A 16,081-nucleotide genomic window follows, 5' to 3' on the forward strand; every position below is an offset into this window, starting at 1 on the left:
GGAGGCGAGGGCCACTGAGTCCCTGGCCAGGCCCTTGGAACACAGGGATGAATGTGTGACATGGCCCAGCCCTCCGGGAGCTCGGAGTCCAGGGGGACGATCAGATCCAAACATGCAAGCCTCCATGAAAGGTAGTGATGGAGCAGGTCCTTGGGGACCGGGAGCCTGAAGCAGGGCCATCTAGGGTCAGCTAGATGACCTTTCAGCTGGAAAGCATGAAGGCTTCTGGAGGCAGGACATAGAGCTGGCAGGAAGGGAGGTGTGAGGTGCCGAGAAGGGGCAGGCGCACCAGTGGGGGAAGAATGCGTTCGGAAAAGCAGGCTGGAGCCAGATCACAGGGAGGGCTGGAGCCCAGGACGTGGGCTTCGTCCTGTCCCTCCAGCATAAGAACACGGGACGTGTAATGAACAAGGGGTGTGGCCACGGAGGTCGGAGGGAACCTCGGGGCTATGCACCTGGCTTTGCGCCCTGGCCGCCTGGAGAAGGCTGAGGGCTTCTTTCCAGAAGGCCAGCCCTGAGGCCATGTCAGCAGTGCAGGTAACAGGCAACAGTGCTGAGACGCCATTGGCTTTCAGTGTGACTCCACGCCCTGTGAGCCCACACCCAGGGAGCCCCAGGCCCATGACCCAACGCGCAGCGCAGCGGTCCGCTTCCCCCCACCCCAGCCTCCGTGTCCCAACGCTGTTGACTGTTGACAATCCCTGTGGGCCCCCTTGGCATAGGCGGATCCAAGGCCTGTTACTCCACCCACACCCCAGTTCCCCGGGGAGCCCCCCACCTCCCGCTCTTCCCGCTTGACACTGCAGGTCACTGACCCCACTCGGAAAACACCAGGCTCACCATATAAGGAGCGCAGACCAGGCCTGCGCGCTCAGCGATGGCATCGGCGTGGAGGCCCTGCCTCATCTTGGCCCTGCTCTCTGGCCTGGCGGCCTCTGGCTTCCCAAGAATCCCCTCCCGACCCGTGGGGGTAAGTCTGTCCCATCTTTGCCATCTGAGCCTGTCACATGGGCAGAAGCAACAGGATGGACCGTTCTCTATGTGGGGAGAGGAGGAGGCAGGAGGCGAGGCAGTGAGCCGTCGGGGACAAGGCTGGGTATTGGGCTCTTAAATCGCTGTCGGCCTCCGTTTCCCCACCTATCACATGGGCAAGCAGCAGAAAGGGCTCACCTCATTGAGGGGCTGTGCAGGTCCACACCTGAGAGAAGCGCGGAGGACTCCAGGAAGGGCTGAGCTGAGCCTCACGGAGGTGCAGTGGGGGGGGGGGGGGGTCCTCGGAGGGGAGGCCTCAGGAACTCGAGGTCCAGGGAAAGGCAGAGTGAGTCAGAGTATGTGGGGTGGGGAAATAGCTGGTTTGGTTCTCCCAGCCCTGTTCCCCCTGGAGAACCTGGAGACCTGCCCTACCTGGGCCTCGGTTTCCCCATCTACTCAGAGCCCTTCCTTCTCTGAAGTGGCTCTGGGAGGGTCCTACGTCCAGAGGCCCCTCAAGAGGTATGTGTGTGGGAGATGACTGCTGAACCCTGGCCTCAACACAGAGACTGCTCCCAGGCCACAGTGGCCTTGGCCTTGGCCTGATTGCTGTGTTTGTCTTTCTTGTTGCAGAAACGGAGCCTCCCGGAAGGGGTGAGAACTTTCACTGGGCATGGGGTGGGGTGTGGCGGAGCAGAATGGAGCTGGTGGCCCAATAGCAGAAGGGGTGGGCCATAATGAAAGGTCCCTCCCAGTCGGCAGACAGCTCCCAGCCCCCTGCCCTGGCAGACCCCATGCGACTCAAGACCCCTGGGAAACAGTGCCACAAAAGCATGCTCACGGACCTCCTGGAAACAGCCCAGGACCACTCTTCTGCCGGCCCTGTCTCCTGTAAACACTTACCCAGCACTTGATGGTACCAGGCCCTATGTGTAGGGGACACACAGCCTCATGAGGGGACACACAACCTCATGAAGCATCTTCACATCCTGTTCAAGCCAGAAGTCTCCCTAGACCTTCGCCCAGTCCACCAGCCCCACTGGAGAGAAGGTGTGGCGACACAAAGGCCCTCCCCACACAGTCCCCTTGGCATGGGAAATTAGTGCCCGTCTGGGGACAGAATCAAGCAATTACCAAAGGAGAGGAGGAGGGCTGGGGTGCATGTGAACGTGATTTCTTTCCAAGTGCAGGTGGGCAGGAAGAGCTGGTGCAGGTGCTCCAGGGCCAGAGACACGGGGTGGCTGGAGCACAGATGATCAGAGAGATGGGACCTGCCTGGAGGACCTCGAAGCCATGGGGATGACTGTCTTGAGGGTGATGGGGAGCATAAGAGGGTTTAAGTAGGATACAGAGAGGGTCAGGCTTGGATTTTTATCAGGCCTCCCTGGCTACAGCTAGCTGCATGTACACAGATCCAGAATTGAATTAAGGAGGTAGAGCAAGTGCCCTCCCTCTCTCTGACCCCTTCCTCCTCCTCCCCCTCTCCCTCCTCTCTTTAAGTGGGAGATGGACAGGGACCGGGTCAGACTTGACTCCCCCCCCCCCCTCCTCTTCCCCCTCCCCCTTGCTCTATCCCTCCCCCTCCTCCTCTTCTTGGCACCAACACATGCAATACCATCCTGAAGTTCCTTCTCATGGTGCAAAACCCTTCCCTGAGTGGCTTCTTGGTGCTGAGCTCCAAGGCAGACTGAGTTAAGGAGCCTGTGGGGCCAGGGAACAAGAAGAGACAAAGGCTGAATCAGACAAGGCCCCTGCCGGCCAAGGAGCCCCTGGTCTCCGAGGGGGAGAGAGGTGTTAGAAAGGACAGAACATTCCAGAACCAAGGTGGCCGATTGAATGCAAGGATGGAGGAGGCCGCCCGGGCTTCTGTCACAGTGCCTGGGAAACTGGAGGCGCCACTTACCAGACAGGGGCTCTGGGTTCTGCAGGGGGAGCCTGGAAGGACCAGCCAGGCTGAAGGCCTGGTTTCCCAGAGGCCGATCACTGTCCCCTCCTGCAGGTCGTCAATGGCATCGAGGTCTACAGCACCAAGATCAGCTGCAAGGTGACCTCCCGATTTGCTCACAATGTCGTCACCACCAGAGCTGTCAACCGTGCAGACACGGCCAAGGAGGTGTCCTTTGACGTGGAGCTGCCCAAGACGGCCTTCATCACCAACTTCACCTTGTGGGTGTCGCCATGGCCGCTGGTTCCAGGCTGGGGGGTGGGGGTGGGGAGTCTGGCTCAGCCTGAGCCCCCAATTCTCCTTCCTCGTAGGACCATCGACGGTGTTACCTACCCCGGGAATGTCAAGGAGAAGGAAGTCGCCAAGAAGCAGTATGAAAAGGCTGTGTCCCAGGGCAAGACAGCCGGCTTGGTCAAGTAAGAGGGTCCCCCCGCACCCCGGCCTTGGAAAGAGTGTGTGGGCTGCAGGGGCTCTCAGAGATGCAGACGACAGGGGCCCAGGTTCTTGGTACTGTTACTCTTTCATGATCATAGCAAAATGTGCCTGTGATGCTTATGACATTATCCTACTTGCTTGGGGACCAGCAAGTCTCAGAGAGGGGAGGGTCTCTCCATGGGGCTGGACTTGAGCCGAGGGCCCAGGCAGGCGGGCTGGTGCAGTCTGCAGGGTGGTTTTTACACCCCATTCAGGGCCTCCGGGAGGAAGCTGGAGAAATTCACAGTCTCCGTCAACGTGGCGGCGGGCAGCAAGGTCACCTTCGAGCTCACCTACGAGGAGCTGCTGAAGAGGCACAAGGGCAAATATGAGATGTTCCTTAAGGTCCAGCCCAAGCAGCTGGTCAAGCACTTTGAGGTAATCAACCCCCCTGCAGACCGTGCTGAAAGGACAAGGGTGAACGCGCAGGTGTGCGGGGTGGGGGATGGGCTGCAGGGAAGGGCGCTGGACCAGAGCGCGGAGCAGGGTCGAGAACGCAGAGGTCCAATCCCACCAAGGCTGAGGAGCGTCCGAGCTGAAAGCCAAAGGAGATGCCTTAGTGCTGGAGTGCAGGGCACTAGATGGCAGGTGATGCGAGAGACTTGGGGTCACCGAGCTGTCTACACGCCTTCGAGGTCCTTTTCTTGGAGGGAGACATGAGGCTTAGCCATTAGGAGTTATCGGGAGGCTGTCCCTGCTCCCTCGCTGACCCTCTCCATCCCCTTGGCCTTGTCCTGGGCAAATATGGAGGCTGGCCTCTCTCTGTGCTGTCTCTGAGTGACCCCTCCTACTCTTGCACGTTCCAGATCGAGGCAGACATCTACGAGCCCCAGGGCATCAGCTCGCTGGATGCTGAGGCCTCGTTCATCACCAATGACCTCCTGGGCAGCGCCCTCACCAAGTCCTTCTCAGGGAAAAAGGTGGTGTTCTCAGGCCTGGGGGGAGGGCAGGGCAGGAACCCTGACACTAAAGGGATAAGCGTGAAGCCCAGGGCTTGGCTGAGAAGGGGAGAGGGGAATACTCACCGCCATCACTTCTCTCTGGCCACTCAGGTCAGGGGTGAGGGTGCAGGAGGCCAGCGCTAGTCCAGGATGGGGGACAGGGGAATCATTCATAAGGCCCAGACTCATTTTACCTCGGGAAGTAGGCAGTGCAATTTACTGTCTATGTTATAGATAAGGACACTGAGGCCAGAGGGCGTCATTTAGATCTGCTGACTGCCCTGAGGGGTGACAGATGAAAGGGAATCTTGGTGCTGATGCCTCGGGTTCCCAAGAACCTCAGCCATTCCAGGGGCCTTTTTCATCATGGGCAGTGGATAAATAAATGTCACCTGAATAGCAAACCTTAGTCATTCAGGGATTCCCGGTCAATGCCTGAGGAGCATGTGCTAGGAGGGCTGGTGGTTTCTGCAGGGCAGTGAGTTCACCCTGGGCCCCCCATATCCCCCCGAGGTGCTCAGGAAGGCCAAAGCATTCTGGATGGCAGCTGGACTGCCCAGGTGCCGCCCCCCTCCCCAGCCGCCACCTTTGGTCTCCTCCTGTGGGGTCTCTGTCTTCCTCCTCAGGGAAGCACAAGGTCCACAGGCCCTGGCCAAGCTGAGCAAGGCCCTCTGTCGCCTCCCCCAGGGCCACGTGTCCTTCAAGCCCAGTATGGACCAGCAGCGTTCGTGCCCAACCTGCACAGACTCCCTGATCAACGGGGATTTTATCATCACCTACGACGTGAACAGGGAGTCCCCGGCCAACGTGCAGGTAGCTGCTTGGCAGCCCCGCTGGGGGGGGGGGGGCTGGCACAGGAGGGTCTACAGTGGCATCTCGTGCCCAGATCAGCAGTCCTCAGCCCAAGGCCAAGTTTCCTGCACGGCCTGGGGATGACAGACAGTCCAGAGCCTTCGTGCGGCACCCCATGGTGGATGTGTGCAAGGACCGTTGTTTTCTGGAGCTGGTAAATGTCTGCACTCTGTTTGCAAGAGTCGCCAAGGGCACGTGGCCTCCTCTCTCTCTCTCCCCTTCCCAGATAGTCAACGGCTACTTCGTGCACTTCTTTGCACCTCAAGGCCTGCCGGTGGTGCCCAAGAGCGTGGTCTTCGTCATCGACGTCAGCGGCTCCATGTACGGTCGGAAAATGGAGCAGGTATTTGCCCCCACGCCAGCCCGGCTGGGAGGACAGACAGACAGCTGGCTGGCCGCCGGCCGCTCCCTCCCAGCCTCTTGTCTGCTGCTCTCTCTCCTTCCCAGACCAAGGATGCCCTCCTCAAGATCCTGGAAGATGTGAAGCAGGAGGACTACCTGAACTTCATTCTGTTCAGTGGTGATGTGACCACCTGGAAAGACAACTTAGTTCAAGCCACCCCCGAGAACATCGAGCAGGCCAGGACATTCGTGAAGAATATTCGCGAACAAGGAAGTAAGATGGGAGGGAAGGGCCGACGCATCCTGCCGCACCCCTTGGCCTCACCATCCTCCTCCTTCGTGCCTTGGGGCGGAGACTTCGCTGAGCTAAGCCCTGCAGAGCCTAGCTTGAGGGTGCCGGGCGGGGGGTCTCAGGCTTGATAGTGGGGTATCTTCTCTGTGGGCTTGGGGAGCCCCCTCTTCCTTTCTCTAACCCGTGATGCTGGTACCCTGCTAGTCCCAGCAAGATGACGCCGCGGACAGCCTTCATCCTAGGCTGTCTTCGGGAAAATGACGAGTGATGTCACTACGGCGTCCCTCTCCTCCCAGGGAGCGGGTCTGGGAGTCTATCTGACAGTTTCCCAAACTGCTTTCACACCTACTTTCCGGCAGCCCCTTGAGGCTGGTCCTTTTGTCCCCATCAAAAGAGTGAGTCATTCAGCCACCCCTCGCTGGGTCACTCAGTCAATACCTACTGAGCACCGCCATGCATTGGCCAACAGCACCCTGGGGTCCAAGAGCAGGAGGCCTGCTTGTCCCGACCTCCTCCACCCTGGTCCCCCGAGGACACTCTCTTACGGCGCTGTCTATGTCTGTGTGCCAGTGACCAACATCAACGATGCACTGCTGAGGGCCATCAGCATGCTGAACAAGGCCCGGGAGGAGCACAGAGTCCCAGAGAGGAGCACCTCCATTGTCATCATGCTGACGGATGGGGACGCCAACGTTGGTGAGGCAGGCGGCTCTGGAGCCGGCATGCGGCGAGATCTCGGGTGGCTCTCCCAGTGGCCTGGGAGCCCTTTAAAGGCAGTGTCCTGTCTTCCCTTGCTGAGGACTACCCCCCTGCCCCGACAAGGGCTTGTGGCTGTGACCCCACAAGCTCTGCGTGGGCAGAAGTCTGATACCTCCAGACAGAGCTGGGCCAGCTTACTGCTGGGCTGTGGCTGGAGTGAGAACGCTCCTTTCTCCTGCAGGGGAAAGCAGACCTGAAAAAATCCAAGAGAATGTACGCAACGCCATTGGGGGCAAGTTCCCCTTGTATAACCTGGGCTTTGGCAACAATCTGAATTACAACTTCCTGGAAAGCATGGCGCTGGAGAACCATGGGCTGGCCCGGCGCATTTATGAGGATTCTGATGCTAACCTGCAGTTACAGGTATGCCTTGTCTCGCACTTCCAGAGGTGGGGAGCTCATTACCTTTTCAGGCAGCTGTCCCACCAAGTGACATATTTACTTGTTAGAAAGTGTCACCTCTTGGGCTCACATGGACCTCTAGCTACCTCTTAGACATCAGTGGTGGTTGATTTTGTCCTCGGGCTACACAGAATAGACTTGCTTCCTCCGTGGGATGGCCAGACCAAATAAGGGGTCGAATATGAATGTCCTATAAACTGAACAATTCTGTAGTGTAAGCATGCCCTCAGGGCGGCCTGGCGAGCTCAGCTGCTACAACAAGGTGCCACTGGGGGGTACCACTGGGGGGCTCCCACCACAGAAATGGACTGTGTTGCTGTTCTAGAGGCTACAGGTCTGAGATCCAGGTATGAGCAAGGCTGCTCCCCTCTGGGGGCTGTGAAAGCAGGGTCTGCTCCAGGTGTCTCTCCTTGGCTCATGGATGGCCACCTTCTCCCTATCCCTCCACATCATCGGCCCTGCGTGGGTGTCTGTCTCTGGATCTGAACTGCTCCCTGTTCAGAAGGACACCAGATATATTGACTAGGACCTGCTCCAAAGGCATTTTTTTACATTTTATTTTATTTTTTAAAAAAATATTTTATTTATTTATTTGACAGAGAGAGATCACAAGCAGGCAGAGAGGCAGGCAGAGAGAGAGGAAGGGAAGCAGGCTCCCTGCTGAGCAGAGAGCCTGATGTGGGGCTCGATCCCAGGACCCTGAGATCATGACCTGAGCCGAAGGCAGAGGCCTCAACCCACTGAGCCACCCAGGTGCCCCTCAACAGTCTCATTTTAACTCATTACCTCTGTAACCTCCCTAATCCTCTAATCCCAAAAAAGGTCACATCTTGAGATCCTGCGGGAAAGGATCTTAACATATGGACTTTGGGGATAGGCAACTCATCCCCTGACAGACATACTTCCACTTAAACTGAATTTGCTGTCTACCTGACATTCAAATTCAAATCAACGGCACGTCCTGTGTTTTTTTTTTTTTTAAAGATTTTATTTATTTATTTGTCAGAGAGAGAGCGAGCGAGGGCGAGCACAGGCAGACAGAGTGGAAAGAAGAGTCAGAGGGAGAAGCAGGCTCCCTGCGGAGCAAGGAGCCCGATGTGGGACTCGATCCCAGGACACTGGGATCATGACCTGAGCCGAAGGCAGCTGCTTAACCAACTGAGCCACCCAGGCGTCCCACGTCCTGTGTTTTCATTTGCTAAGTCTACCGACCCTATCCTCCCCCCCCCCCACCGTGCCTACACCTCTGCAGTAGACCAACCCCTCATGCCTCTGCCTTGTCTCTCTTGACCCTTGTGCTCACGCCCATGTCATCTTCTCTAGTCAGCTTCTCCTCCTTTGCTTTCTCTTTCTTATTTTCTTTTCAACAAAAGTTTCTCAAGTACCTTCTATGTGCCAAGAACTCTGTGCTTACTTTCTGTTCTTCCCAGGATCTTCCTAGTTGCCGGTGGGGGGGGCGGGTTGTGTGTGCTGGAGGGGGTCAGGGAAGTCTCCCACAAACTGAAGGGCACAGTCAGGGCCACAAGGAAGTAGAGATCAGGACCTGGAACTGGCTCAGCCTGGAGGATCCACACCTGGGGAGGCAGCCGGGGGCACCTGCCCAGCCTGTCCTCTCCATGCCCACCCCTTGACCTGAGATGACCAGGTCCCCTTTCTGGACTCCAGGGTTTCTACGAGGAGGTGGCCAACCCGCTGCTGACAGGCGTGGAGGTAGAGTACCCTGAGAACGCCATCCAGGACCTCACCCAGAATGCTTACCAGCACTTCTACGACGGCTCTGAGATTGTGGTGGCTGGGCGCCTGCTGGACGAGGACATGAACAACTTTAAGGCGGACGTTAAGGGCCATGGGGTGAGCTGGGCCAGGGCCAGAATGTGTGCTGTGGACGGGGGATCAGCACCGATGGGGCTCTGGCCTCCGGGCTGACGGTCCAGCAGTGGTAGCCCTCGAAATGGGGCCACCTAGGCCAGGCCTCCAGCCCTCAAGCCTCTGGCCTCCTCTCACCCCCACCTTAGGCCACCAATGATCTGACCTTCACAAAGGAGGTGGACATGAAGGAAATGGAAAAGGCTCTGAAGGAGCAGGACTACATTTTTGGGAACTACATCGAGCGGCTCTGGGCCTACCTCACCATTGAGCAGCTGCTGGAGAAGCGGTGATGCCAATGACCCCTCCCATAGCCAGACTCCACCCCTGCGCCCCCGACACTACCCCACGCCCTACCTGTGCTTGCCCCTGTGCTGGCTGTGCTCTGGGGGAGCCCAAGAGGAAGAAGCCGCAGCCACTCCCCAGGATGTGCCCCTCCACGTGCTGTCCCAGCTGCCTTCCCCTCTTCTCAGCCCAGCCTCACGGGATGGTTTCCCCAGGGCAGAGCCCAGCCTGACGTCTGGCCTCAGCACCCTGTCGCCCACAGCCAGCGTGGGCCCACAAGGATGGGGAGGCTGAACACAGCTGAAGGCTGGGACCTTGTCCTCAGCCCCCAGAAGGCGGAGCTTGGGCCCATCGGAGAGGGCCTGTCAGCCTTCCTTCCGGGGGTCATGGGCCTATAAAGTCCCTGGAGCAGGGGCTGGGACGGGCTGAGCGCTCAGCACAGGGACACGGTCATGAGCGAGGGTTGTGACGCCATGTTACGCCTCTTCTATCCTATAGTGGAGAATCTGAGGCCTGGCCTCAGACACAGGCTGTCCGTCTGTCCCAAGGAGCTGGTGAACCAGTCTTCTCTGAGCACTCGAGGGTTCTACCCTGGGAAAAGGCACTCCCGGGCTGCCTCTGGGGCTCTTGGTTGGCCTGGTTCTGGGAGCCAGAGCAGAGGAGGGCAGGCAGGGAACTCTTCTCCGGCTGACACTTCTGTCCCTCCCCACAGCAAGAATGCCCATGGTGAGGAGAAGGAGAACCTCACTGCCCAGGCCCTGGACCTGTCCCTCAAGTACCACTTTGTGACTCCACTGACCTCCATGGTGGTGACCAAGCCTGAGGACAACGAAGACCAGACCTCCATCGCTGACAAGCCCGGAGAAGGTGGGCATGGAGAGTACAGGCCAGAACTCGCAGGCCTTCCAGACCCAGGGCCTTGGGTGCCTAGAAGAGGAACAAGCCAGGCTGGCGAGACCCAGCCTTGCTCCAGAGGGGCAGGTCCAGGGGGCATAGAAGGAAACCTGGCTGAGGTTTGGGGAGGGTGTTGTGGAGGGAGTAAAGCCACCAGCATGGACAGTGTGTGGGGGCTGAACAGAGAGGCCTCTGCATCTCTAAAGAGATATGAGTCAAGGGACACCTTGCCGAGGGTGATTTCAAGGAGAGGCTTTGGCTGCAGCATGGAGGTGCTCAGTTAGACAGGAAGAGCTTGAAAGTTGGGCCCAGAGCACGTGCCTGGGGATTGTGAGAGGAAAAGGCCTTGAGTGCTGGAGGCTTGACAGGCCTGTTCAACCAGATTCCAAGAGGGGACTCCTAAGCGCCCTGTACCTGGGTGTGGGGATGGGGGTTTGGCCAGGGGAGACACAGGAGGCAAAGATCTGGTCCAGGCCAGGCTCCTGGCTCCAGGAGCTCCAGGAGCTCCTGGCTCCAGGCGATATGCCTTTGGGGGTGGGGAGGAGTTGTCTGCTGGGAGGCCCACAGCCTGGGGTGGGGTGGACGGCAAGTTGGTAGCACTGGGGTTGACACCAGGAGTCTGTGGATCCTAACACATTTTTCCCCTTCCTCCCTCACAGGGCCTGTGGACACAGAAGGTGAGCTTCTACCAGCGGCTGGGCGGGTATCCCAGCATGGGGACAAGAGAGAACCAAGGAGGCCTTTCCAAACGCCAAGGCCAGGGAGGGACCCTTAGGACACCTGCACCCAGGTCCCAGTGCTGTTGCCAACCCAAGAGCCACCGCGGTCTGGGCTCTGCCCTCTCTGAGCCTCAGCAGGTCCTCGTGGGCAGTTTGGAGGTGGCTTTCCCCGACTAGTGAGGGACAATCAGCACGAGAGCTTTCCATGACCTGCAGAAATGAGCCAATTCTCACGTCAGGCACTGACATTCCGTTGATACCACAGCGATCCTCTAAAGGCGTCCTCTTGTGGTTCCCATTTTATAGCGAGGAAACTGAGGCATGGAGAGCCTAAGACTATTAGTTAGAGGACTTAAGTCAGCAGGTGGCCAAGCTGGGACTTCAGCCCAGGCCCCTCACCGGGATTCACAGTACTCTCTCGTTATCAAATCGCATCCTCAACCCCAGCAAGTCCCCCTCCCCCACCAGGTAGGGCCCCCCAGCCCCCACCTGCCGGCTCTGCGCAGAGCCTCTGGCCCGGCTGCCTGCTCTGCCATTAGCACGGGGCTGTCAGAGGCAGTCACTGGGGGCAGACATGGACACAGGAGTGTGCATTGGCGGGGAGGGGTTCAGTACCAAGGACAACAGACAGCTGTGGGCTTCTGGGGAGAGGGACTTCAGGGGTGTGGGATGGCTTCTGCTGTGAACATTGTTCATAACAGAGAAGCAGACGATCTCGTGGCTTACATTTTAGCCACGTCACATTCTGCCTCAACCTAGAAATTACAGCCGTATTTCCACCGGTCCTCGAAAGGCGTTCCCTGGGCATGCTCCCATTTCTAAAGCCTACCTTAGGAGTCGCATCCCAAGCCTCCAGCTGTCAGGGTTGGGGCTCCACTGGAGACTTGTGGCCCTAGGACAGGCAGAGGCATGGGGCTGGGGGAGAGGGCACCCTCCGACCCCGCTCACGACTGCCCTCTGGTCTCCTTCCTCAGTGGCGCGCTCCATGGCTTACCTGAGTGAGTACAGGCCCGTGGCCACAGCCCCTGCCCCTCCCGAACCCCCCACCCCGCCCAAAGGGCACTGCCCAGAGACTGGCCCTGTGTCATATTCTCTTCTGGAGTCTTTGTGAGTCAGCTCTCTGGAACAGGCAGATGGTTGGGGGCCTGAGGAGATGGGGGTGGTTTGAGAGCCTAGGGAAGCAGGAAGGGGAGGGGCCGAACCAAACCCTGGTTGGGGGTCCTGGTGCCTCCCCCCGGCCTGCTTATTTAGCTCAGCCTCTCTCCCTCTGCGTCCACAGCCAGCTACCAGCCTCCTCAGACACCTTACTACTACGGTGAGTGCTCCCTGCTCCTCCTGGGGTGAGACCAGGGGCCCAGGGCCCAGCGACTCCTACCTGTTAGGAGTCTACCCATTGGGGCCAAGATGGGAGGGGAGGTTCCTCCTAGAACGGTGAGCCAGTCCTTTCTCTGATGTGCCTTCAGTGGACGGGGATCCCCACTTCATCATCCAAGTCCCGCAGAAGGACGACGCCATCTGCTTCAACATCGACGAAGACCCGGGCACGGTGCTGCGCCTCATTCAGGACCCTGTCACAGGTGGGGGCTGAGGCTGCGGCTGCGACCAGTGCCTCACTCTGCCCATAAGGCATCATCTTTTTGTGTAGCTTATACCGTGAGGGGGCTGTCCAGAGCCACAGGCTCACCAAGGACCCCACTGTGTTGGAGAGATGGTCAGGGTTGAGGGTGCTCTGGGGCAGTCCGTGTCTGGGAGATAGCTTTTCTCTGAACTCCATTCCCGGTCCAGACGTGTCAAGTCTGCAGCATGGGCCCTCGGCCACCAGCGTAACCCAGGAGTGTCCAGACCAGAGAGGGCTGGCTCTGAAGGCCTGGTCTCACTTTGGGGACCCCCTGCTGTTCCCCCTCAGCAAGGCTGGCTGGAGGACTCAGAAGGTCTCGCTGGTCCCTCACTGCCCCGTCCCTCCGGCAGGCCTCACAGTTAACGGGCAGATCATTGGCGATAAGGGAGGCAACTCTGACCCCAAGACCAGAAAGACTTACTTTGGCAAACTGGGCATTGCCAGTGCTCACATGGACTTCCGGATGGAGGTGACACCAGAGAAGGTCACCCTATGGAACGGAGCTGCACAGAGCACCTTCAGCTGGCTGGACACGGTCACAATCTCACAGGATGGGTAAGGCCTCCCACTGGGTCTCTGAGGAGCACTTCAGGTCGAGGGTCTGAGGAGCCTTTGAGGGATCCCAGAAGATCCGCAGGGGTCACAGGTGAGACCGGTGGCCTCAGAGCTCAGCCCCCGCCCAGGGAAGGGTGACCGCGTGGCCTCAACCAGGTATGGTAGCTGGCCAGTTCATAGGACAGATTTTGAGGGAAGGGCTGTGCGGAGGTAAGCATTAGTTGGACCTACACACTGAATACACACTAATCCCCAGTTTCTCCTTTTCTGGCTGAGTTCGTTAACCGGAACCTTCTCAGACTGCTCAGCCTCTCTCCTCAAATCACCCAGAGCCTAGTGGGCGGGACAAGGCTGTTACTCCCAGGGGAGCTCTGAGAGGGGCGGAACCTACCCCAGGTCACACAAGAAGCCAGTGGCTGAGCTGAGGCTCAATCCCTGGTCTCTAGACTCCCTGGACAGCCCTGTTCCTACTTATGGGGGAAAAAGAATGAAGCATCTCCTAGTAGAGCGCAGAGTCAACACACATGAGGCACCTGCTCTCCAGCACCTCTGAGATAGTGTCCAGAGTCTGTGTGCCCTTAGGTGCGGAAAAGGCCTTCCCGAGACGCCCTGGACGCAGATGCCCGGTGTCATGGCCACCACCGGTCCCACCTGCTGAGCTCTTCTTCTCTCCTAGGCTGTCCGTGACAATCAACAGGAAGAAGAACATGGTGGTCTCCTTCGGAGATGGGGTTACTTTTGTGGTCATCCTGCACCAGGTGTGGAAGAAGCATCCCGTCCACCAGGACTTTCTGGGTTTCTATGTGGTAGACAGTCACCGGATGTCGGCACAGACGCATGGGCTGCTGGGTATGGAATGTTCGAGCTTCAGATTGTTCAGGACACATGGCAGAGGGGAGACGCCCCAGGAGAGATTGTCCCAGTCGCTCTAGACCCAACACCCGACACCCTGTCAGCCTTTGCGTCAACCCTGAAGGCCGGGGCCATGCTCCCTCTGGTGTTGTCAGGGGCTCACAGCATGCAGGGGCCGACAGTGTGAATGTTTTTTGTTCCCAGGACAATTCTTCCATCCCTTTGACTTTGAAGTGTCTGACATCCACCCAGGCTCTGACCCCACAAAGCCAGATGCCACCATGGTGGTGAAGAACCATCGGCTGACGGTCACCAGGTGACGGGACTCCTCTGGAGAGCTCTCTCCGCCCACACCCGTGGGTCTGGCAGGCTCTTGTCTCCTGTGGCACACCTACCCTCGTTTCTCTCCAGGATCCTGACCCCCCCCCTCTAGGCCCCTCCTAACCAGGAAAAGGCCAAACTCAGCTCCCTAGAAGGAGCAAATCATTTGATTTCCTTCTTGTCCAAAGAGTTCTAGACTCTTAGAATGAGCAACTTCACACCCTTTTCCTGCTTGAAGTCCACGAGCCTAGCAGCCGTCTGGTCCACAGTGCATCACAGCGTCTCTTTCCTTTTTCCCAGGGGCTCCCAGAAAGACTACAGGAAGGATGTCCGCGTCGGCACCAAGGTCGCCTGCTGGTTTGTCCACAACAACGGGGAAGGGCTGATCGATGGTGTCCACAGCGACTACATCATCCCCGAGCTGTTCTGAGCAGACGTGCCTGCTCCCACTGAGACGGCTGGCCCAGCTCTCCTGGCATTGGGAACCGGCCCAGAGCAGGGCCTGAGGGAGGGCTGTGACAATAAAGCCCAAGGGGACGCTGCCACCAGCCTCTGCATGCCTCTGTGAGCCCTACTCCAGAAATAGACCATTAGGCCCCGAAGTGGCTCCAAGGAGGGGCTGGGGGCTAGAAAAGTAACTCTCTGGGCCGCTCCTCTGATGCCGGTGAAAGATGGGGTGGGTTGGGACGGTGCTTTGGGGAGCCAAATGTCTGATGGTTTGGGAAGGAAAAAAACAAGAACTGACTCCGGGGCGAAGGGGCTCTGCGAAGTCGAGAAGGGTTGAGTGCTTCCCAGAGTGCAGGAGGGTAATAAGGAAAGTCAGGGGTCATGGCTCAGTGGCTCCTATCAGGGTCCCCAGGCCCAAAGATCTTTCTATGATGAGGAAGCAGAGTGCTCTGGAGCAGACAGAGCCAACAGCTCATGACGAATGTCATTAATCCCTCCATCTTCCCACAATCTAGTCAGCCACCCCCACCATCCACCAGCTAGCCCCCATCCACTAGCTATCCACACCCCTCACCCATCCACTAGCCGGCCAGCCCCCCACCATCCATTAGCCACCCCGCATCCACTAGCTACTCAGCCCCCTCCATGCATCCACCAGCCAACCCCTACCCACTAGCTAACCATCCAGCCAGCCAGCCATCCAGCAGATAAACCCAGCATTCTGATTCTGGGCCAGAATCTGGGGGCACACAGCCCCCAGTAACCCGGTTCCTCTTTGCATGGGTGCCCCACATTCGCTGGCAGCTAGGCTGGGAATCCCTTCGATCTTCAATCACCACTCATAGTCACCACCTGCTCCACCCCCACAGTAAGTCCTGGGGGGGGGGGGCAGGGGTCAGACAGAGAGTCCCAGAGGTGGGGCTCTGAGGACTCTCAGTCAGGATAGCCCTCTCCCACCAGGACAACTGCAACACCCCTCCCTGGGTCTCCCTTCTTCCACAGATTGATTTTGTAGAGTAGAACTGACCATCAGTCTCTGCCTAAAACCCTCTAAGTAACACCCCCCACCCACTGATCTTAGAACAAAGGCCAAAGTCCTACCTAGGGTCTCTCTCATGTCACCAGCACCACACCACGCACCAGGTGGTTCCCTCCCTTTTGGGGTTCCAGACACACAGACTGCTTCCAGTTCTGCAAACCTAACCCCTCCTGCCCCGGATCCTTTGGCTTTGCTGTTCTCTCTGCCCGAGGGGCTCTGGGCACACTGTGCGGAGGGCACCCAGGGTAGGAAGCTGCGGGCAGCTTTGCTTGACAGCAGAGCACAGCTACAGCCTCCTGGAAGAGGCTGGGTTAGGTTGGGAACGGCCACAAATGCCAGTGGGGGTGGGGGTGGGATCTGACGATGGGTCACCAGGACGGTCCCCTACTTCCCACTCAAGGGGCTCATTTGCCTGAGCCAGAACAGGGTTCCCCAGGACCTGGGGGCCAGGAGGAAGGTCCTGCGCAGGCTGGTCCAGGAGAATACATATGCGGCCAGGCCCTGCCACC

General features: G+C 58.5%; 1 protein-coding gene across 1 annotated transcript; it reads left to right on the forward strand.

The window, feature by feature from the left end:
• The first annotated feature begins 857 nt into the window (after positions 1-857).
• Positions 858-14,631, forward strand: LOC132011412 (inter-alpha-trypsin inhibitor heavy chain H3). Its single transcript, XM_059389926.1, has 22 exons — positions 858-970; positions 1,603-1,623; positions 2,969-3,135; positions 3,226-3,330; positions 3,604-3,766; positions 4,195-4,308; positions 5,017-5,142; positions 5,408-5,524; positions 5,629-5,797; positions 6,386-6,511; positions 6,756-6,937; positions 8,642-8,827; positions 8,992-9,131; positions 9,840-9,994; positions 10,681-10,698; positions 11,715-11,738; positions 12,020-12,055; positions 12,204-12,317; positions 12,709-12,913; positions 13,590-13,762; positions 13,970-14,081; positions 14,387-14,631. Exons 1-22 carry the CDS (start codon positions 878-880, stop codon positions 14,514-14,516), a joined length of 2,676 nt encoding a protein of 891 aa, XP_059245909.1. The 5' UTR covers positions 858-877; the 3' UTR covers positions 14,517-14,631.
• Positions 14,632-16,081: the final 1,450 nt, after the last annotated feature.

This window comes from Mustela nigripes, chromosome 2 (genome assembly GCF_022355385.1).
Source record: "Mustela nigripes isolate SB6536 chromosome 2, MUSNIG.SB6536, whole genome shotgun sequence".
Classification (NCBI taxonomy): domain Eukaryota; kingdom Metazoa; phylum Chordata; class Mammalia; order Carnivora; family Mustelidae; genus Mustela; species Mustela nigripes.